A 23,514-nucleotide genomic window follows, 5' to 3' on the forward strand; every position below is an offset into this window, starting at 1 on the left:
TTTACAGGGTGCTGAACCTGCCCCTGAATTAATGAGGGGCGATCCATTTCCATGGCTTAAGAGTCTGGCGAGGTCCCAGTCAGCCAAGATTGCTGCAGATTTGCAGTCACTTCAGACTGGGTGGAGTATCCAGGTCCATAGAAGAGCAAATTCTCACCCTTCGAGGCTGCTGTGGAAGCTACCGGGGCTGGGACAGCAGAGAGGAACCCAGACGGGAACACCGCCCTCCCGCCGGACTCCCGGCGGCTCCTCCTCCCTCTCCCAAACCCACTCCCAAAGCTAAGTGCAGGCCTCCCCGTTCCAGCCAGAAGCGCTGCGTGAGCCTCCACACGTAGCCGCAGGCGGCTCCTTAAATAGCGTCCGCGCCGAGCAAACAGTCCAGACGTGGGGCCCAGGAGGGCGAGCCGAGGCGACCGCACCGGGCGCGCAGCGGCGGCGGGTCAGCGGGCGGCCAATAGCCAGGGCGCGGCCCGCCCCGTCGCCTCCCCTCGGGGAGCCTATAAGGCCCCCGCAGCGCCCCGGGCGCCTGCTGCTCCGCGCGCCTCCGCCGACGACCTCACTCTGCTGCGTTACGCGCCGCTCCGCCCGCTCCCGCCCGCAATCGCCGGCCCAGGGAGGACCCGGGTCTCTGCGTTCTCGCGAGAAGCGCGGCGCTGCGGGGCCGTGGGCGCCTGAGCCCGCGCGGCCCTCGAGGGCCGAATATGGGGAGGCGCACGGTAAAGCCTCAGCTGCTGTTCCTGGCGCTCGTCCTCCACCCCTGGAATCCCTGTCTGGGTGCGGACTCGGAGAAGCCCTCGAGCATCCCCACAGGTGAGCACCCCGCGGTCCGCTGCTGTCCCGCGAGGCCCGGCCGGCGGGGCGGGGGCCGGGGGGGTGCAGTTCATTCATCCACCAGCCCTTTGGCGGGGCTGGCCAGGTGAGTCGTGGGGGCCTGTCCCTCCTCTCCAGGACCGCCGGGGTCTTCCCCAGAATTGCGGTCGGGCTGCGCTGGTCCCAGGGGAAGTGTAGGGGCACCCGCCCTCGTTGACTCCTTGGAGTTCTCGGTGAACTCAGCGTGCCCGAATTTCCCTGCAGAACAAGTTGGAGTTTCCTTTTGGACTTGCAGGTCACGGGCACCAACACCTTTCCTGCAGCTCTCCTTTCCCCTCCTTTCCGAGAGCTGGCATGGATTTATCCGTGATGGACGAGGCAGTACTCCTTCTGTGACCTAAACACCGGGCTTAGTGTACTTTCTAATTGATGGTGACACATTCCTTCCAGCACTCCAGGAAGCAGCCGATAACACCTCCCTCTTGCCAAAAACAACGCTCGCTCGAAAACCTTAGTTGTTTTCGGTAAGGCTGCCTGGCTACCCAGTACCTCCAGGCGGCAGCTTTCCTCCTTTGGGATCTGAAGGGGAAGCTGTGGACACACAGCTGCTCCCCTTACCTACCCTTTTCTTGAGCCCCGTGCCGTTTCTTGTTTTCAGAAGCTGTGTAACTTTTTGCATTTAGCCAGATTAAAGAGAGTTTCACCACGTCTGTCTAAACATGCTTTGCTGCCTTTTGTGGCACATGAAAAATCCTTGGGAGTTTTCCACATTTGTGCTCTTTGTGCTCAACTCTCTGAAATTAGATCTTGCATTTAAATGACCTTCTAATGTCCTTTTTGTTTTGTTTTGTTTTTTGTTAAGTCATTTTGGCACCATTTTTTCCCCCAAGTTTATAATAGAGTGCTTTTCTACTTGAACTTTTCTTAAGCCTAAGGACAGAAATTTCTATTTCAGAGTTACATTCAGAAAGTGACATTTGGTTTGCAGTCCAGCTAATCCATGTAGCAATAGTTTTGTCTTCATCTTTAAGTGTTTCAGAAAGCGTCAGCAGGCTGACCTGCCTATCTTTCTACAAAACAGTGCTTGCTTTGTTAGCTTGAGAAACTTCAGCATTCAGATGGATTTCTATCAGTTACAGGATGCTTTTCTTTCTGTTAGGTATATGTGACCATTTAAAAATGGATTTCTGAACCCGTGTGATTTCTCTAAATTTGAACTAAACTTTTGCATAATTTAAAAATATTTCTTTTAACATAATATCTAGAAAGCAGAAAGTAAATACTTTCAGCAAATTTGGAAGTAGAGAAATTTAAAAAGGAAAAACAGAACAAAAAGACTTCCCCAGAAAAATGTCTTTCTTTGTTGAAACACCCAAGGAAATTTTAATTGGGAAATAAAATAACCTCTAAGGACTTTTTAATATTTAGAGAGGCCTCTTTGACCTTTGTGTATTTTATTCCACTTCATTGCCAACACCCCTAACTTTTTAATAGAGGACATCCCTTTGTATCTGCCTTTATATTTATAGTCAAAATCAAATTCCCTTCTCACTCTGGATTTTAAATTTCATGGAACTGGACAGTAAACTTTTAATGGATTGTAATATCAGAGAAAGAGAATTTTAGATATGAAAGTTTCCTCAGGAAAAGACCACATGAAACCCACTGTTTAAATCTGAGGACTGGTCACTTGGTAAGCAGGCATGGGGAATTCGGTTGGGGTCGAAATGTGGGAAAATACTAATTTGTGATAGGTGAAGCCAGCAGTAGTCAGTTTGATTACAAATTTCGGTGTAGGTAGGTGTTCTCATAGGTTATGTGATAAACTAATAAATGTAGAGGTAAACTGCTTGATAAGGTGGGCAGAATCATGGACTGTGGTCTATTCTTTACATATTTCTTTTTTTTTTTTTTTGAGACGGAGTCTTGCTCTGTCGCCCAGGCTGGAGTGCAGTGGCGCAGTCTCGGCTCACTGCAAGCTCCGCCTCCCGGGTTCACGCCATTCTCCTGCCTCAGCCTCTCCGAGTAGCTGGGACTACAGGCGCCCGCCACCACGCCCGGCTAATTTTTTTGTATTTTTAGTAGAGACGGGGTTTCACCGTGGTCTCGATCTCCTGACCTCGTGATCCGCCCGCCTCGGCCTCCCAAAGTGTTGGGATTACAAGCGTGAGCCACCGCGCCCGGCCTATTCTTTACATATTTCAACTGAAAATTACTAAATAGAAACTTATTCGCTGACATAAATATCAAGATCTTCTATAGGACCCTAAATTGTCTAGCTTAATAGTTCTTTAAGAAGAGTGCTTATCATCTCTAACCCTGTATATTTGTCAACGTGCCCTAGCTAACTAATTAAGAAATGGTTTAGATCACAATTTCTTGGCCCTATTGACATTTTGAGCCAGACACTTCTTTGCTTTAGGGGATTATCCTGTGCATTGATGTTTAGCAGTATCCTTAACCTCTGTGCACTGGATGCCAGTAGTATTCCATTTCTAATCTGAGCACCAAAAAAAAAAAAAAAAAAAAAAAAAAAAAGTCCAAATGTCCCCAGAGGGACAAAATTGCCCAGGCTTAAGAATCACTGGATTAGACTAATCTATTTATATTTGAGGCAATATGGCATTATAGCATTACTGGAATGATAACAGCAAATCATTTTTGAAAACAAATATTTATAGTGATTTTCAGTTTACCCACTGTAGTTGGGAATGTGATACACATTCATCAATTTTTGGAGTATAATTTTTCCTAGCTCTGGTGCTTTGTTGACCAGAGTTGAGAACATAGCTTTTTGTTAAATTTTTGAGAGTTCTGTGTGCTGTGTTGATTCCTTTTGGTTGCCACTTTATTCTTAGCATGGAAAGACTAAATAAGATTTTGGCTAAAATAATCATTTTCTCTGAAAATAATGGATAGGAATTGTTACTTGAAAATTATATCCTTATAGGAGCTTTCAGAGGCAGAACCTTCCTAATCAGTGCCAGTAAATCAGGTTCATACCCTGATTTATCTTTCCTGCCCTTTCTGCCTTCTAGATGGGATAAGGAGAAGGTGGATGTATTCCTGCCAAGTCTTTGCCGTCAGGTCTGCAGACCTGGATCAAATTTGTGTGTGTTTTCTGAGGCACCTTACTATTCTATGATCCAAATTGGGCAGAAACCAAGTTTTGGGCAAAAATAAAGGAAATGGTTTCAAATGTTTCTGTCAAGACCAGTATTTTTCTACCACATTCATTCATTTATAAACTCTCTAATTTACTGTGGTACATTCAAGGAAAAAAGGAAAGGTTTGTCCCTATCTACTGATGCAAACCGGCAATTTACGGGGCGGAGAGGGAAAGAGCAAGGGCCTGGAGAAACCTCTGGAAGAGAGAGGGTCCTGTCCTCTGTACTTTCTGTATTCTGTGCTTCAGCCACACAGAATGACATATCATCCGTAAACAGACTGTGCCTTTTATTTCACATGACAACAGACATATAAAACAACTGTAGAGAATGTGAAGACAAGAAATGAAAATTAAATTGAGCTACCCTTTTCTATCCATCACATGGGACAAAGCATCTTAAAATAAACTCTGATTGTACCAAATGTCAGGATGGGAATTGACCGTTGATGGAAGCACGGTGTCTTTGGAAAACAATTTAATAATATCTACTGGAATTGAGAATCCACATGTCCTGTAATCCTAGATATGTACATGAATAGCACTCTCAAATTTCTGTTCCTTCCTTTTTAGTTTTTTGAAATCCTGTTTATTGTTTAAGTCTAGCTCCTAGGAAATTCTTCCCCTGGCTATTTTTGTTTGGTTTTTATTTTTAACTTCCTAATGTGGTTGGTTTAAACAAATCATATTTACTTTGTACCATAGGTCCTTATGTTTAATAAATTATAAACTCTTTAAAGTGAAGGGCTGAGTTTCATTCATTTTTATGCTCTTCAGCGTCCACACTGTTCTTTTGCCACAGACATTCTCAGGTTTTGTTTACTGAGTTTCTGGCCTGTTCTGAGAATTCTGAAAAGTAGCATGCAGTCAATGAGGTTGCTAGTTTCTTCTTCCCCCAGAACTTTATCTGAATTCACTGAGCTTCCTTTCTCTGCTTGGGAACCCATATGCTACATGATTTAACAGCTTAGAAGTGAAATATCTGCTGCTTTGTTTCTGAACCGTGTTTGGCAACCCTTCTCCACAGGTTGTATTTCCCCCTTTACCTGCTTTACTCAATACAAAGTGGCACCTTCACTATTACTTTCAGGTAGTTGGGTGCCATAATTTTTTTTATTGGTGGTGAAATGGAGATTTGGAATGGTTACATACCTTGCACAAGCTCACATAGCTGGAAAGCAGTAGAAGAGGGGCCTGTGCCCCTTCTTCAGGCTGTGCTTGTCTTTCCTGACCTCATAATTGTTGTCTTGGACTTTTGGGACCTATGGGAAAGAAACAGAAACTCGCCATCAGTGACTTAGAGAAACAAAAGGAAAGCTTTGCTAAAAGGGAAAAGACATAATTTGCAGGTTATGTAAAAGGAGGAGAAAGGAGTAGGCACAGGCCGAAGGAAAACTGGGCCCTAGGCCAGAGTGGTAAATTATGGCCCATAGGCCAAATCTAGCAGACCCCAAACAGCTACCTGTGTTTGTGTGGTCTGTGAACTAACACAGATGTTTACGTTTTTAAATGGTTGAAAAATATCAAAAGGAGAATAATGTATTATGAAACATGAAAATTATATGAAATTAAAGTTTTATTGGCTCTCAGCCACATTCATTCGTTTACATATTGTCTGGCTGCTTTGGTGCTACGAGGCAGAGCTGAGTAGTAGTTACAGAGGGTATGAGGCCTGCAAAGTCTGAAATATTTACTAGCTGGTCCTGTACAGAAAAACTTTGCCGAACCTTGCCTTAGGAGATGACATTCCCACTTAAGTTGTGGCTCATGCCGATCTGCTGCTCTGTGGGAAGGAGCTGGCTTCTGGACAGTAGCAGCTGGCTCTGGGCATTTCAGAGACCTGTTTTTCATTTTAGAATTTGCCGGTGATTCCTATGGTGTTTTGCATTCAAACACAGAGCTTCTCTGTTACATCTTTTTAAACACAGCACTTGAAGCTAACAAGACATGTTCTTTGGTGTAAATAGTGTTCTCATGATCAAAAATGAATAAAACACTGATGGCTAGTTGGAAAGGAGATGCATATTTCTTCTTCAGAGCTTGAGTATATTCCATAAATTTGTTCTAGAAACCTGGTTATGAATTTGTGGCTGAGCTCCTGGGAGGAAATAATTAGCACATTTATCAATGAGTATTTTTATTTTTCTTTAATCATTGCTATAAATTAGGCTAAACTGAGAATTTGGTGGCTTTTAAAATGACATATTCTTTTTAATTTACATCTCACTCATTTGCATTTGCTGTAGAATGCTTGCCTCGCCAAACTAAACTGAACACAACTAATTTTCTTTTTTTTTTTTTTTTTTGAGACGGAGTCTCGCTCTGTCGCCCAGGTTGGAGTGCAGTGGCATGATCTCGGCTCACTGCAGCCTCTGCCTCCTGGGTTCAAGCAATTGTCTGCCTCAGTCTCCTGAGAACCTGGGATTATAGGCGCCTGCCACCATGCCCGGCTAATTTTTGTATTTTTTTTTTTTAGTAGAGATGGGGTTTCACCATCTTGGCTAGGCTGGTCTTGAACTCCTGACCTCGTGATCCAACCCCCTTGGCCTCCCAAAGTGCTGGGATTACAGGCGTGAGCCACCGTGCCTGGCCAACAAAACTAATTTTAAAAGCTGTTGAGATTGCAGTTAAAAACAGTTATCTAGAATAGTAGCATTATAGAGACTGTGTTATTTTATTTATTTATTTATAGACAGGGTCTCACTCTGTGGGTCAGGCTAGAATGCAATGATGCTATCATAGTTCACTGCAGCCTGAAACTCCTGGGCTCAGGTGATCCTGCTTATCAAACCTCAGCCTCCCAAGTAGCTGGGACTACAACTCTGTTGTTATTTGTTATCTTTATTCTGCTTACCACCTTAAAGCCTACATGTTGCCACCCGTATTTGGTAATTACACTACTAAAGATGGTGTAGCAGTACAGAATTGATTACTGTCCGACTGTGTCACAAAGATACCTCTTCAAACAATACTGTTTATAATTTAAAAATATAGTAACTTCAAATAAGTTTTTGTTTTCAGAGTAACTTTACAAGCAATTCAAAGAGCAAAGATACATTGTTTTTACCCACAGAAGGAAGATTTTCATTACAGATTTTTTTTGTGTATCAAAAGAGGGAAATGTACTTTTGTTAATTTTAATTTGGTTTTCTTCAAAATGATACAATCAGGTTTATGCATTTACATACTTAGTTACTGACTCATGCATTTTTTTCAGGCCTTGATTGTTTTAGTAGCATATTGTGGCAGATTTAGGAAAATAATAATCATTTAAAAATTTCTATTAAAATATGTATATACTCCCCCTTTCTTGAATTTATTTCTTAAAGGAGATGTGATTCAGTGAGAAAATGTGTAATTTGTTAGTGTGGAAATATGCTTCATGTTTACAATTTTCTGCTATAAGAAATTAGGTTTAAAGTTAGGTTCGTAATTAAATTTTAACCAGGGAAAAATCTATAAACAGCAACTGGATAACCTTTGCTCTTCATTTCAAGAGCAATTAACACTATTTTTTTTTTTTTTTTGCTGTTCTTTTTTATTATGAATCTTCTCACAAGAGACTATCAGTTTCTTTGCAAGTTCATGAGTGATGGGGATACTCCCCAGGCATTATCAATACAGAAGTGACAAGGTATACTACATTGGAGTGTCCTTTCCTTTTTTGGCTGAAGAACTACTGTATTTATAATAAAAATCTACACCAGAAGTTTAAAGAAAAAACCATATTTCAAGTTTGAATACAATAAAGAACATGATTATTACTGTAAATATACTCAATAGACTTTTAATACAAATAAAAGTCTTGGTGAACATATGGCTAAAATTAGGGGCTACTTGAGGCAGGGGAGTGGTCAGGAAAAGTGTTTCATATAAACATTGGTGAATTTTCAAAAATGGGCCAGAGTTGAAATTAAATATCATTTGTTATACTGATAGTTTATTGATTTTAATATTGCTTTTATTGTGTGCCTAAGACATTCTGGTACATTAACTAATCATCTGCTCGTTTAATTTGGGGTTATATTCTCAAATTTTTACAAAGAACTTTCTCATTTGCTTTCTAGTTACTGCTAACCTATTTTAGGGTTCCTTCCAAAGGGTAGGTGAGAGATAGGACTTTTCCTCTGATTTAAATGCTGTTTTTCTTTTTTTCTTCTTCTTCTTTTTTTTTTTTTGCTGTGGACAGGTAAAAATTCTTTATGGGATAAAGGAATTTTCAAGTACACATAATTTTTATTGTTCTTGACAGTACTCCTGGTCAGTTTCGGACACTCAAGTGCTGTAAGGAGATATTGAATATGCATCATGCTCCACAGCTTGACCCTCCCACAGGCACAGCAACAAGTGAAATAGAAAAGTGGATTTTGGCAACCTTGGCTTTCTGATGCTAGGGCATCGACCTGGCCTGAGAGAAGAAAAGCTCTGGAAGCTACACTTTATTCCAGAGCCCCAGCACACAGTGTCTCATAGGCAAGGCTGGTCTGTCATTGACTCTTCTGTTTTAAATGGTTTGAAGCCACAACTTCTGTGGGCTTTCAGGTGCGAAATATTTACAGGTGCTGCACACAGGGCTAAGAAGGGGGCCAGTAACATTTAGGTCTTTTTAAATGCATTCTCTCTAACAGGTTCTTTAAACATTTAAATCTTTCCTTCCTGTTTCTAGCAATGTACTAAACACCAACAGCTATTTCATCTTTAAAAATTCTGCAAATGCAGAATTTAAATTATTTCTTTTTGTAAAAAAGGCACCAGCTAACAGTTTGCTGGTAGACTAAAATGATCTCCTTAACGTGATCACCTGGGGAGGTCTTAGAGCACTGTTGTTAGGAAGAGGGCAGATGGGTTGTTTGATGGGATTTTTCCAGTCTCGCCCAAGCCAGCTCTGAGGCACCTTGTCTTCAGAGGCCTCTTCTCCTGCTCTGGCTATGCTGGTTCTTTCCTGGTCTCCAGCTGGCCCCACAGTGGTGACCAGAATGCCCTGCTGGTCCAGGGCCTCTGGAATTCCTGCCGGCCACGTCTAGAGAAGGACAATCCTCCTTTTCTTCTTAGTTTAGTTTAGACAAGGTTGGAATTTTTCAAACAGTGACTTTACTAGGTAACCAAGGGCAAAACAAAACAAAACCCCACACTGGAAAATCACCGAAGCAAAGAAATGAACAGACTTACAATGTAGAGATTCAGAGTTCTTATTCTCCTCTGACTTTGGTATAGTTCTGTATTGAGATTCTAAGATTCGTGCAGGGAAAATAATGTATATATAAAACTGAGCAAATCAAAGAAGCACTTACGGGTAAGCAACCTGGATACCTGCACACCCGGCAGATTTTTGAGGGTTCATGAGTTCTGTGTCCTTGCCCAGCGTTTCTTTCTCCCCTCTTCACTCTCATTCCCCACTTCTTCCTACCACTTTCTTTTGCACAGACAACTCTTCTCCATGGTTGGAGTCCGTGAGATCCATGGGTAGACAAGTGCTAATAGATGGTCTAGGTATATTTGTCATTTCTTAGGGATGTATTACATTACATATTAGCATAACTCTAGCCATTGGGCACTTAATTGTCTTCAATAGGTGGAATTTTTTTTTTTTTTCTTTGAGACGGAGTCTTGCTCTGTCATCCAGACTGGAGTGGAGTGGTACGATCTCGGCTCACTACAACCTCTGCCTCCCAGGTTCAAGCGATGCTCCCGCCTCAGCCTCCTGAGTAGCTGGGATTACAGGCGTGTGCCACCACGCCCAGGTAATTTTTGTATTTTTAGTAGAAACGGGTTTCACCATATTGTTCAGGCTGGTCTCGAACTCCTGACCTCAGATGATCCACCAGCCTCGGCCTCCCAAAGTGCTGGGATTACAGGCATGAGCCACTGCACCCAGCCAATAGATACAAAATTTTTGTGCCGTTGCCTATAACTATTTTTGTATTGCTTTAATTCTTGATTTTAGTAGTAATCTGTGTATGCTTTTATAAACTTACATAATTTAGTAAATCTACATTAGTTTATTTAGCTAAGCTTTACAAATTCTCTCATAATACAATTTTTTTAGAGGTAACTAACAGCATTGTAAATTTTTAGATGCAAATGTATGCCAACAATAATTCCCATTGTGTAATACTGTGAAATTTTGGTAATTAATATTTTAAAATATAATTGGACTATTTATTGACTGGCTAGTCTGTGTTCTGTTGCTTTGTGTGAAGGAAAAACAGAAAAACAAACCAGAATGGACAAACAAAAACCACACAAGGCTCAGTTCCTGTTCTGTATTGAGATTCTAAGATTCTTACAGGGAAAATAATGTATATATAAAACTGAGCAAATCAAAAAAGCACTTATGGGTAAGCAACCTGGGCTGCAGGGAAGAACACACACTTCTGGCATCAGGAAACCTACATCTAAGTTCTCATCCTTCCACTCACAAACCTTGAGCCGATTCTTGAGCCTCTTCAGATTTTACTTGTAATTTGTGATCTTTATAGTGCTATGATTTGATGTCTCTTGACCTTTTTTTTTGGAAACGGAGTTTCATTCTTGTCCAGGCTGGAGTGCAATGGCGCCATCTTGGCTCACTGCAACCTCTGCCTGTCGGGTTCAAGTGATTCTCCTGCCTCAGCCTCCTGAGTAGCTGGGATTACAGGCATGTGCTACCATGCCCAGCTAATTTTGTATTTTTAGAAGAGATCGGGTTTCTCCATGTTTGTCAGGCTGGTCTTGAACTCCCAACCGCAGGTGATCCGCCCACCCCAGCCTCTCAAAGTGCTGGGATTACAGGCGTGAGCCACTGTGCTTGGCCAGTGTCTCTTGACTTTTAAGTGTCAGAATGGTGGTAGAGACAGAGTGCTGCAGGAATCAGAAAAGAGGTCTCAAGAAAACTTATTATTTGTTAGGCCAAAGAAGGCATAGATATAAGGTTGTTTTGTGTTTTAAATTCTACTTTTTCTACTAGTTGTTGTGTCAAGATCTGGACTTGGCCAGGACTTGGTGTTTCTTCTCTAATTAGCTTTTGATTTAGATGCAGGACAGTAGGCCAAGAATAACTAGAATACATTTACATTTAAAAATATTCCAAGTGTTTTTATATGAGAAGAGAAAACAGTCTGGTGTTTTTATGAAGCTGTTTTCTGTTTTCAGAGAGGACCCATATCCTCTTCAGTACATTTAAATATTGTACGCTGTTAAAAAAAATAAACTTATATTCATCTGTTTCAGTCCTGACCTTTAAGTCAAATAAATTAATAACAATTATGCTGGTAACTTTTTTTGAACTTTTATTTTGGGTTCAGGGGTACATGTGAAGGTTTGTTACACAGGTGAACTCATATAACGGGAGTTTGTTGTACAGATTATTTCATCACCCAGGTATTAAGCCCAGTACCCAGTAGTTATCTTCTCTGCTCCTCTCTCTCCTCCCACCATCACCCTTAAGTTGAGCCCAGTGTCTGTTGTTCCTTTCTTTGTGTTCATGAGTTCTCATCATTTAGCTTCCACATCTAAGTGAGAATATTCGGTATTTGGATTTCTGTTCCTGTGTTAGTTTGCTAAGGATAATAGCCTCCAGCTCCATCCATATTCTCGCAAAAAACATGATCTCATTTTTTTAATGGCTACGTAGAAGTTAAAGCAAAATTTTATGATATGTGCTGCTTAAAATTGGGGACCCTTTTCTAACTTGTTACATAAATAGTCATCAGAATACCTAGATTCAACTTTTAGATTCATTAATTATCTTTAAAATATGATTGCATTTAGTGAACTGAAAACACGGTAAATAAAAACGAGATAAGTTTGTGGGAGCAAAGTATTTATGTGCATATGTATATGTACACATTTGTGTTTACTAGCCATGGAGGTTATTGTTGAGCCTTAAGAAAGGAATAGAAAATATGAGTACCTTTTAATCTGGACTTTTCTTCTTTGATGTATTGCTAGGTCATTGTCACAGCAGCATTTGTTCTACATGTGTTTGCATCTTTAGAATGGAGCATATCTAGTGAGTGGTACACTCTGCAACTTAATCCTTGGAGAAGATGGTAGTGGGCAGTGCTTTTTTTTTTCTAGCTATTTTTCCTACTGTTTCCAGGTGGATTTTATGTAAATCGAAGGAAGCAGTTCAAACAAAACAATTGGAAGGTAAAGAGGGTGACTTAATTTTAAAAACATATATAGTTACTTATACAGTTGTTTTTTAAGTGTAAGATTAGCAAATATTAACAGAAGTATTTAGCCTGGGTGTTGGTTTTGGAAATTAACTGTTATTTATTGAATAAGCAAGTAAATATCAGTAGCTGTTTCTTTTGTACAGTATATTAGGTTGAAGAAAAATTTGGTTTATTAAAATGATAAACTAACTTTTATCTTATTTAATATCACTTGATATTTTATGTTCCTCAAGCATAAACATTTTTTTTTTAAATGAAGTATTGCATTTTAAACAGCTAGCATGATATCCTAAAAAACCAAGCTCCTCCTCACTGAATGGCTCTGTTACACCAGTACCATCAACTCCATAGGTTATGGCAGAGTGGATAAGTGAGATTTTTTTTTTTCATGTTGAGATAAAAGGTAAACTAAGAAGTCTACTTTTGAACCATAGACACAAACTTAAAAAATAACTATAATTGATAATTATATCTCATTTTCTATAACCAGATTTAAATTCTTTATTGATGCAAGGTATGAATTTTTCTTAATAATTCTCAGAATATCCCACACTTAAATTAGTTTAAAAACATATTTGGTTTGTAGAAAATTCTTTCGAAAAAGAGTCCTATTCAGTTTGAAGAAGGTGATGGGAGTGAGAGGGTAAGTGAAATAGAGGAAGGGAAGCTGCTTTTAAGTGTGGTACAAAATTACAAAATACGTGACTTGAATGAGTTCACAATTAATTCAGAAAAATCTGAACTAGAAGCCACTGCTGAGTGCTGGCAAGGGAAATTTTGCTTATGTAAAATGTGACACTGAATTCTTCCCTGAACAGAAATATGGTTTGGGTAGTTTCATCCATGGGATTTATTTATCTGGATTATGCTTATTGTGGTTGTAGCATTTCATATTAACCATAACAAATGGAATATCCCAGCCATTCTTTGCATGCTATGACTCTCAGCCTATGGTCCAGTGTGCATGGACCCTCTTGCAACATATACACTGAGACAGTGTATAGTGCTGAATTTGTTTTTTATTTGGTTTCAGGAAGTCAGCTGGTTATTTGAGTAATCAGCAGAGATTCAGAAATATAGATGCTATAATATTATGATGCAACCATGGATGTGTTTCATATCACTTGGTATTTCTGATAAATTGAGGTACAAGTCTGTTGTGCTTTGAATTATTGGAGAGTTGTGTTATTTCCTCTTTTATTATGATTAAGCGTATTACAAGAATTTGAGGATGATGTTTTTAAAATATTAGGGTAAATGCAGAAACAGTACAGAGTGTTTGCTTTCTTGATATAGCCAGAGGGCCCTCACTATACAAGGAGACTAGAGACCTCTAACTTTGAACTTCAAAACTTTGAAGTCATTTTTTCTCATTCCTCTGATTTATTCTTGGTATTCAGGTACAGCGCTTTGCTCATTATTTTGTCTCTGTCTTTTTTTGTTTGTTTCCTCTGTAGTGAAAATGTGTGTGTGTGTGTGCGCGCGTGCCTACTGCATGTATGAATAGATATCTATTAGATATTTGAAACAGGTAAAGATTACCTTTAACATGATCTTAATATTGTTATTGCATTCAACAGTGATTCCTTAATGTTATTTAATACCCATCCAGATTCACCTTTGCCCCTTTTTCTCAAATATGTCTTTTTATAGTTGGTTTGTTTGATCCGGATCCATAAGGTTATCTTCCTAAACACCTTCCAAGCTGTCACTACCTTAGTCTACACTGCAGGACTCTGGTAGCTTCAGGGTCAAATCTAGCCTGCATATTGTTTCTCAAAAGTCTCAAATTAAGTTCTGTGTTTCAGGAAACTTTACTTAAAAATCAGAATTTTTCTTGTTTTGGAGGAAAAAAAAGGAAAAGAAGGCCTGGAAACCCTGGGTTTTCCTTCCCATATGGCAACAACAGCTGGCTGACTCTGAGGAGTCCTCTCCTTGGATGGGGTGCTTGTGCACTCCAGTCACCATAGCAGGTGCCTGGCCTCTTCACTGATGTGTTTGCAGCCCCCTCTCAGTATACATCACTGAATTAGATAATTATCATTGTTTCTGAAATTATTTTTCTTGTCTCATCTTTCTTGAGTCCAGTGACTCTTAATCATGGGTGGTTTTGTCCCCCCTGGAATATTTGGTAACGTCTAGAGACATTTTGTTTTGAGCAGTGGGTGCTACTGGTATCCTGTGGGTTGAGTCCAGGGACACTGCTAAAGCGTCCTGCATTACACAGCATGACCCCATCACTCTCTCCCACCCCCACCCCAAGAAAGAATTATCTGGCCCCAAATGTCAATAGTGCTGAAGTTGGGAAACTCTGCTACAGTCTGATGGCACACTTCTAATTTCACTGCCCTGCTTCTAGTGTCTTCTCTGTTTCCAAATGTATTGATTATCATTTCCCAATTTACACTCTCTATTCATACTGGATTCCTCACTATCCAGTCAAGAGATCATGCTTTTACCCATCTTTTGGAGGAGAGGGGATTATATTTCCAGGTTCCTTGGCTGTCAAAATACTGTTTGTCATTTTTTAAGGCCTCTATCTAGCTCATTTAGCTAGCTGTGTTCTCAAAAAATCATTTTGTTATAATTGGAAAATTCCTCGAAAATCTATTTGAACTCTTTCCCTCATTACAGTCTCTGCTTCTCCAGTCTAAGAAACTGAACATAGATATATTAAGTCTTATATTCTAGTTTTTTTCTAGTTATTTTTTGTAGGTTTTTATTGTCCCTTCAATGTTGAAGTCCTACAGTATTCTCTGCAAATATATAATCTGTGATTTAAATTAGTATTTAGTATGTTATTCTCAGTCTTTTCATATGAACTAACTTTACATTCTTAGTTGGATTTTAACCTGCAAGAGGATAGAGATCATATCTCTTGAATTGCTGTGCCTTAGAACTCCCAACCTCGGAAGCTTCTTTGCCTATAGGCCTTACAGAGGGATAGTCCATTAACCCATGGCTTGCCCTAGTCACAACTAACAAGATAAGTGGGCACCCTATGTTGGTCAGGGTTCTATTCAAATGAAGAACCCATTTTAGATATCTTGAGCAAAAGCAGATTTAACAAAAGCAATTACAAGCTTATACAATTATTGGAAAGCCTGGAAGAATAGGCTTTAGCAAAGCTTTCAGCGGTGACTTCTAGAATAGCAGAAATAGCTGACCAAACTAGGAGGCTACTACCTCTGTCCCAGCGGGGAATCAGGAGCCCACCATTGGAAGTATTGAATTCAGAAATAGGCTTCCATAAATGTAACCCAGGGATGGAGAAGCTGTCTCCATTGATTCCTTATGCCCATGAGGCTGGTGACTATAGCAACAATGCAGAATTCAGCCGCAGCCTTTGCTGCTGTCAATATGTCTGTTTGTCTCTCTGCCTCTCTCTCTCTCTCTTTCTCTCGCTCCACCCACCCTCCTCCCCAGTTCCCACAAAGTGTGAGACTGACCCTAGAACACTGGTGAATGGTAAACCGTATCCTTCTGACCATGCTGACCAATGGAAGTGGCCAAAAGTGACAGGGATAGGACCATCTGTTTTTCAAATCTCACAGGAATACATCTTAGAGGAGGGGTATGATTTACATCCAAATGTTTATCTCCAAAGAACTTGGAGAAATGCACCTTTCATATTTGATTTTATCATGACTTTCTTCAGTAATTGTTCTTCTTGAAGCTTGGCAAAGCATTAAATTATTTTAAATTTTTATGGATGTTTTTGACAATAGGGACCCAAGTAAGGGCTTAGCATTACATGAAATACATGCTTTTTAATGTGGAGCTCTATTATAAAGTTCTAAGCATGTTGAATACTTTCTCAGCTTTTAAGAAGAGCAATTTCTATGAAAGTCATGGGAAAAAAAGAAACTTATGAAATAGAGGCAACTAAGTAATAGAAATTTATGTCCCCTCACCATCCTTATTGTTTTAAGGCCAGTGGATCGTAACTTTTATGGAAGAGACAGCATGGTACAACTTAATCCTAGTTACAATTTTATGATATTTGTTTGACTTATAGTTATTCATTCATTTCTTATTTACTAGTGCTTTTATTTTATACAGCACCCTATAACTTACAGTAAATTCTTAGCTGACTAATGTCACTTTTCTGAGATAAAACCAGTGGAGCTTACTCACAGCTTCTGGATTTTGAGAATGTCAGTAATAAAATTCTGGCTCATTAAGGAAGGAGGGATTTAATTTGACTCAGCCTTTTAAAAATTCATGATAACAAAAGTACAAAGCAAAACTTTGTGGACTACCATAACTGTACTTTCTAATTGTAAATTTATGTTTCACAATTTTTATTTGAAAGTTTGGTTTTTATGTAATCGTGTTTTACTTTTGTAGTTTCTCTGCTCGTAACAGTAACTATAGTTAAGCTTATGGCTGAAACTCCTGCTGAACAAATCTACAGAGGAGTATCTTGCATTCAAATTAGAATGTTGATCTTCCTCACATTATTTGGAGTTGGGACACCCCAACTACACATGGTATTTATTTATTTTAAAATTTCATTTGTTTTGCTCATTGTGATAATTTCAGGTGGTAGGTGGATGTACCTTAGTGTTCAAATTAACACATAGACAAAACTAGATTGGGAGTGGCTGGATTAGATTAATACATGCCTATCTAGGTTTATTATGCCACCATGGCAGTTTTAGTTTTTGGTTTTGTATGTGTGTGTTTAAAATGATACAGCTAAAAACATTTGCTTTTATTTTGATGAAGACAAAAATATTTGGGGAATCTGGATTTATTTTGATGATATGCCTAGGATGTAGTCAGTTTAGCCCTTTAAATGATGTTTGTCATCTAAATTATTCTGAAAGCTCTAGTAAGAAATGACAGAGCTCCTATAAGAAATGTTGAAGTACCAGTAGAAATCAGTAAGAACTAGGATATAGTAGATCTAATGAAGATGGCATAACTTCGTTTAAGAGTTGTATTTTCGGTTACAATGACAATAAATGCTTGTAATTGAAAACAGAGATAGTTAAGAATAAATTTAAATTTGTCCATGAACACACTATCAATTAGTAAACAATGTGAAACACTGTGATAGTATTCATTTTTTTCTGTTTGTATGTCTTCATATATTTTCTTTATAAAATCAGGATATACATACATATTGATAAGCATAAAGACACAGTTTTGTATTTGTCTTATTTACAAAATAGTATATTTTAAGCATTTCCCATGGCACTGAATACTCTTCAAGCCATGATTTTTAAGTAACATTTTTATATCTGTCACGGGAGTATACCATAAGTTTTATAACCATTACCTTATTATTCGATATATAGCTTGTTTGCCATTTGACACTAACAAAAATAATATTGTAAGGGTATTATTGAAAATAAGTTTTGGTTTCCATTTTTACCTATTTTTATAGGAAAAGTTCAAGAAACAAAATATTTAAATAAAAAGATACGTACCCTTTCTGTCTCTTGTTACATATTGTGGAGTTGATTTCCAGAAGGTTTTATGGATTTTCACTTCCACGAGCAGTGTACAAAACGGTATGGAAATCTTGGCAAGCATTACTTTTCAAAATACTTTCTTCAAGGTTTTAGGGGAAAATAGTGTCTGATTCTCTTTATCCTCCTTTTTTATTTCTTAAATTTATAGTGATTTATTTACTTGCTAAAATATTTTTTGCCACTTCTGTTTCTTATGTGAGTTGCATATTCATATCAGTGGTGTGTATATTCTAGTGGAGTTAGAAAGGACAGTAAACAAATGTATTGGGAAGGTGTAAGTCTTAAAAAGAAAAAATGAGATTAGAATGATTAGGTTGAAGAATACCATTATAGGTACTGTTTTCAGGAGATGCTTTTTATCTTTGGTTACATTAGAGCCTAGAAGGGTGGAGGCTTTCTGAGAGAGGAGGATTACAGGCAGCAGGGACCACAGTATAAACGCTCTTAGCTGAGGATGTGTTTGATGTGTCTGCAGAGCAGCCAGGGGAACAGTGTGCCTGCAGTAGGGATAAGGAGGGGATAGTGATGGAAGAGATCAGATTGACAGTCAAGACTAGATCTCTTAGGTGCTTGGAGTGTGGACTAGGGTAAGGAGTTTGGATTTTATTGAGTACAAGAGGTAAACCCTTAAAAAATTTTGGAGAGAAACGCAAGATATGTGTGTGAATTAGAATAGGATATCTTATCTGGACTTTTGGTTGGTGAATGTAGTACAGGCTGATTTCAGCCCCATTTTCCCCTTTAGCCTCTCTAAAGGGTGGCTCTATTATATAGTACAGTTGCTGAACTATATACATTGTGGCCCTGAATTGATAGAGTTACAGCTGTATCATTCTGGCCAGTAGAAAGAAGAGACTGACAATGGCCAGGGTAGATACAGGGAAGTTCTTTAAGAGATGATTAGTCTAGGGAGAAGAGGATGGTGCCTAGGTTTAGGCTAGTCACAGAAAAGATGGTTAGGAGAGGCTGGATCCTGTAATGCTGATAGAATTTGTGGTCAACTTAGATGGGGAATGTGAGAGAAAAACAGGAGTTAAGGATGACTCCAAATTTTATTCTTAAAATTTTGCATCTTAGAAGTTTTAATTTGTTTAAGTCTTACACCAATTGAGTATATACTCTACATGCTGTTTTTTTATATTCTCACTCATGTTTACATAGATTGAAACAACTTTGAGGGACTCTGGTGACTGCTTTACTTTTAATAATTGCTATTAAAACTTATAGTCTTATTTGTGTCTATAATGTTATCTAAATGTTTATTCAGTAGAATGCTAGTGGTAGAAAACAGGACCCTAAAAATATTTTTACAAGGGCGGTCGGAGTGTTTAACTCTAGGAAGTAGGCCAAAATAGCTGCTGTGATTCACTGAGCCGTGAGTTTGGGAAAAAGCATTCTGCAAAATGTTAGCCGATAGCGTTGAAAAATAGCAGAGCTGCTCGAAGCAGATTTTTCAGTTTACAGACATTGTGTTATAACCAAAGCATGGAAGATGGGAACAAATGGCAGGGGAAATCTGGCTACATGACTCTAAGATCAGTGCTGCTGCAGAGAGTCCCTGAGTCAGCTTTGGTTTGTGCCAAGGCATCAAGTGTGTTTGGTTTGACAAGAGATTGGAATGTGCTGACAATGCCCCTTTCTTATAATCTTAGGCAGTATATTACAAAGCTTTATTTTGAATGTAGCTTTTATTGTTTGTTATTTATTGTACTTAAATTATGTTTAAAGGCAAGCACTGGGATATTTGTGTGCTTAAACTTTGTTTAAGGGCAAGAACTGGAGATTTATGTGCCTGGAACAGACCCTACTCTGCCTCCACTTTCCATTTAGGTCAGTGGGCAATTAATCTTGTAATATGAAAGGTTTCAGGTTTGTAGTGTTTTTATTGACCAACCTTTACATAAAAGTACACCTACCATGTAGCTGGAAAAAGATCCCTGATGACTTTTCTGTGTACCACCCTTAGTTTTCAGAAACAGGTAAAGGAAGAAAAACTGACAGACTGAGAATGAATAGGCAGAGAGATGGAAAAAACAGTAGAGAGAAGCACCAGGAGGGGTAGATTCATACAGCTGGATGGTGTATTTGGCACTGATTTGTTTTACTAACTTAAAACTTGTTGGATCTACATAAATTTCTATTAAAAAAGAAAACACTGCATTCATATTAATTTAGGCATTATTTTTCTTGATGACAAAAATCTGAATAAAAAAATTAGTTCCTTTTAATAAAGGACATTAAATATCAGTAGATAATAGCTTTACTTGTAGTTTATTTAGAGATACTTTCAAGGGATAAATACTTTCCTCATCTTTTTGAAAGTTATAATTTGGCAGTTGTTTTCTGACAGGAACATTTGGTTAATGATACAGTAAATGACGTTTTTACCAATTTTCTAACTCTCTGGGAACAGAAATGGAGAATGCTGAATCCCATTCCCCTGTTACACACATTTCTTCACCTGGTGAACTCATTTGTCCTCAGTTTTAGTGCAAATTCCTCACAATTTTTTTTTCATAAACTTCCAATTTAAAATAACTTTCTCCTCTTCATGTTGTTGAACTTATTCTTAGTATTTACTGCAGTTTCCATTTTAAATTGTTTGTGGAATTATTTGCCACTGTCTCCCATCACAACTGTATTGTAAGACCCATGAAGACAGGGATTGATTTTTCCAAAAATGTTTATTGAGTGACTTCCTTCCTTCCAAAAATATTTATTGAGTGCCTACTATGTATCAACTAGGATTTGGGGATATATTAGGTTTACATTCTCTTCAATTTCAGCATTTACTTTGTTTACCATTATGTCTCCAACATGTAGCACAGTGCCTGATAAACAGTGAATGTCAATACCTGTTGAAAGAATAAAGACGAAAGCCCATTGAGGAGTATTTGCAGGGCTCAAATGTGGTGTGGAGTCGGGTTAAATCTGTAGCTGACGAACACGAACTTCTCCCAAGGTTGGGGATTTCTTTCCCCATCTCAATCTGAAATTTCCAACTGTCCCTGTTCTAACTTTTCTTTCAATAAAAGTGAGAACTTCCATAGTGTTAGATCTATTTTCTAAACTGCGTCTGGGGAATGTATGCAGTTTAAGTAAACTGCAAGATAAATCACAGAAGAGTTAATGCAGTAGTGATCATTTTATTAGTGGTCCACATTAATAGAATACAGCAATTTAAATTTTAATGTAGTTAACTTTGTCCTTTTTTTGGGCTGTAATTAATCTAAACATCCAGCTATTTATGTTACTTATAATTAAAGGTAGGAAAGCCATTAGATAACTCATTTGTTCATACTGTGTATTAAATTATCTGATTTATTATTTAGTTTATTATGTACTGAGAGTACATAATAAAACTTAATAAAACCTCATAATAAAACTTATTAGGGGACAGTAAATGAAGAAACATGTTGTGTTTTTGACAGAGCAGGTACATGGACACTCAGACATTAAAATGGAGACCAAGAAATTAAAGGTCAGAAGCAGCATGTGGAAAACATTCTGTCTGGGGCCACTTATTATAGGAATAAACAGCTCTGTAGATTTAGATGTTCTGGGGAAGTACCCTATCATTGGAAAATATGGTAAGTGATCATGAGTCCTTGAGAAGAGGTTATATTTGTTTGGTATTCTTTGCTTAATTATCACATTTTACAGAATGATTTGCATTATTGACGTTATTAATAGAAAGTGTTTAGAGAAAGTTGAAAGGCACCATGGTTTAATTGACTGGAATACTTTATGACTAAAAATGCAGAGAGTAGTTTGTGAATTTTCCGAAACTGATCCTATCTTTATTAAAGCGTATTGTGTATTTCTGAAAAAGCACACATAGTATAGTTTAATTCAGACTCTTTGAGCTGTATATACTTCTAATTATATACTAGTTTATGAAATTATTGAGTTCCTTCTCCTTTGAGAAATTCTGGAATTAAGAATGAGTGAGGATTGTTGAGGAGAGGGCGTTGAAGCTGACAAAACACTGAATGCTTACATTTGTTTCTAGGTCACAGTGAAATCAGACTTCATTGGGGAGCAGTTTTCTGATGAGGAATGTCATGAATCCTTTCAGAAATGGGAATGTCTCTGTGTTTGTCTCTGTGATGTAGAGGCATCTTGAGAGGCTGGACTTTTGACGAATTGTCATAAGAACTGGCCCCATATAGCACTGGCTCAGCTTTCTAACAAGGGGATTCTTATTTCCTGCTACACAAATTCCCCAAATGAACCATTGACTCTTTCAGGTACAACCTGACCCAGTGCACTGTGTCATACTGGAGCGTCCTGACCCTGTATGGATTTATACTGCTGAGAAAATTTAAATTCCATTCAAAAGAGAGCTATTTTATGAACATCTACTTTAAATATGCATCTTGCTTATGACTAATTAATGCCTTGCTATGTTTTTGTGGAGCAGTCTTGAAGAACCAGGTGGTGAACCATTCATTTGTAATGTGTTATAGCTAGGAATTAGTTGAATTTGAATGTATACGAGATGGGGAAAGAGAAAGGGAGGAAGGCAGGGAAGGACCAGCTTTTACACAGTGACATTCTTCAACAATATTTTTTTCCAGCAGCTGATATTTCTTCCCTAGTGCTGTTTCAATGTATATATTCTAAGCCTTGTAATAAATTTCTTGCTAATGACTTAAAGTGATGGCATTTGTACAGGAATGTGTAACTGTTGGCTTGATTTTATTTTACAAACTGGTTTGAAAAAGAGAGAAAATCCTCTGAATATTCATTTCTGCTTAAGACCAGTGGAAATCTCAGTAAAATACTGGATGTGCAGAAAAGCTTTACACTTTAGGATGAGCTGCATTATTGTCTTTTTCCTGCATCATAATAAAACCCTTAATCCAACATTTAGGTTGTTTGATAGTTGGCGTTTATAACGCTACCGGGATGAGCATTTATCAAGATTAATTGTAGAGATTTGTGTTCCTTCAGGATAGGGAATGTGGCATTTAGAATTCTTACTGTTCAGAAAGTCACAGAAGATACTTTAAACATTTTCTTAAAATTTTGTTTATGTAACAGACTCATCTTTTCAGGTTAGTTTTATGAGATAATTTGGAGTCCTTCACTACTTTAAACATTTTCTTAAAATTTTATTGATGCAGGAGACTCATCTTTTACGATTAGTCTTGTGAAATAATTTGGAATCCTTCTTCACTGCTCTTTTTCACAAACCCCATTTAATCTGTCCATCAATGTTGTTTAGTCTGCCTTAGAAACACATTCAAACAGATGACTTTTTACCTCCTTTACTACCATTCCTTGTCTGTATCACCATGGGCTCTAACCTAGAACACTGTTCAAAACACTCTTCAACAGACTTCCTAATTTTGTCCTTGGCCTCTTTCTGTGATAGCAACCAGAGTAATCCTGTTAAACTTGAGTCAGATTGTGAGATGCAGTATTGCATAGCAGTTAAGAGCACAGCCTCTGGAGCTAGTCTTTCTCGGTTCAAAATGAGCTCTGCCACTCACCATATATTTAAAGTTGGGCAACACAGTTAAATGTAATATTGGAAGAGCAGTAGTACTTGGATTAAATGAGTTCATAGTATCTATATGGTAGACATTGTTATTATTGTATTGTTATTACTATTATTTTAGTAGCTATTATATCATCTCTTTACTCAGAATCCTCTACTAGCTTGCTATTACATTTGAAGTAAAAACCAGAATCCTTACAATGACCTCCTAGACCCTGCACAATCTATTCATTCTGACTTCCGAACTCATCTCATTTTCCCTTGCGTAGTCTCTTCTGGCCATTCTGGATGCCTGCTGTCCTCCCTTTTCTTCCACTGCCAATATATGAGTCCTGAACCCAGCTCAGTCAGATTCTCTGTATTTGTTGTTTCCTTTTACTGGAAAGATGT

The 23,514-nt window shown here is 38.4% G+C and overlaps 1 protein-coding gene across 2 annotated transcripts in view; it reads left to right on the plus strand.

Moving 5' to 3' along the window:
• The first annotated feature begins 415 nt into the window (after positions 1–415).
• Positions 416–23,514, plus strand: part of PLOD2 (procollagen-lysine,2-oxoglutarate 5-dioxygenase 2) — a 94,465-nt gene continuing 71,366 nt past the window's right edge. Inside the window, exon 1 of one of the 2 annotated variants that reach the window (XM_032143728.2) lies at positions 416–810. In XM_032143728.2, coding sequence (XP_031999619.1) covers positions 702–810 — 109 coding nt within the window. In that variant the 5' untranslated portion in view covers positions 416–701. The remainder of the gene's footprint in view (positions 811–23,514) is intronic. The other variant, XM_032143726.2, reaches the window with a different exon arrangement.

The sequence above is a fragment of the Hylobates moloch genome, unplaced genomic scaffold (genome assembly GCF_009828535.3).
Source record: "Hylobates moloch isolate HMO894 unplaced genomic scaffold, HMol_V3 SCAFFOLD_22, whole genome shotgun sequence".
Lineage (NCBI taxonomy): Eukaryota > Metazoa > Chordata > Mammalia > Primates > Hylobatidae > Hylobates > Hylobates moloch.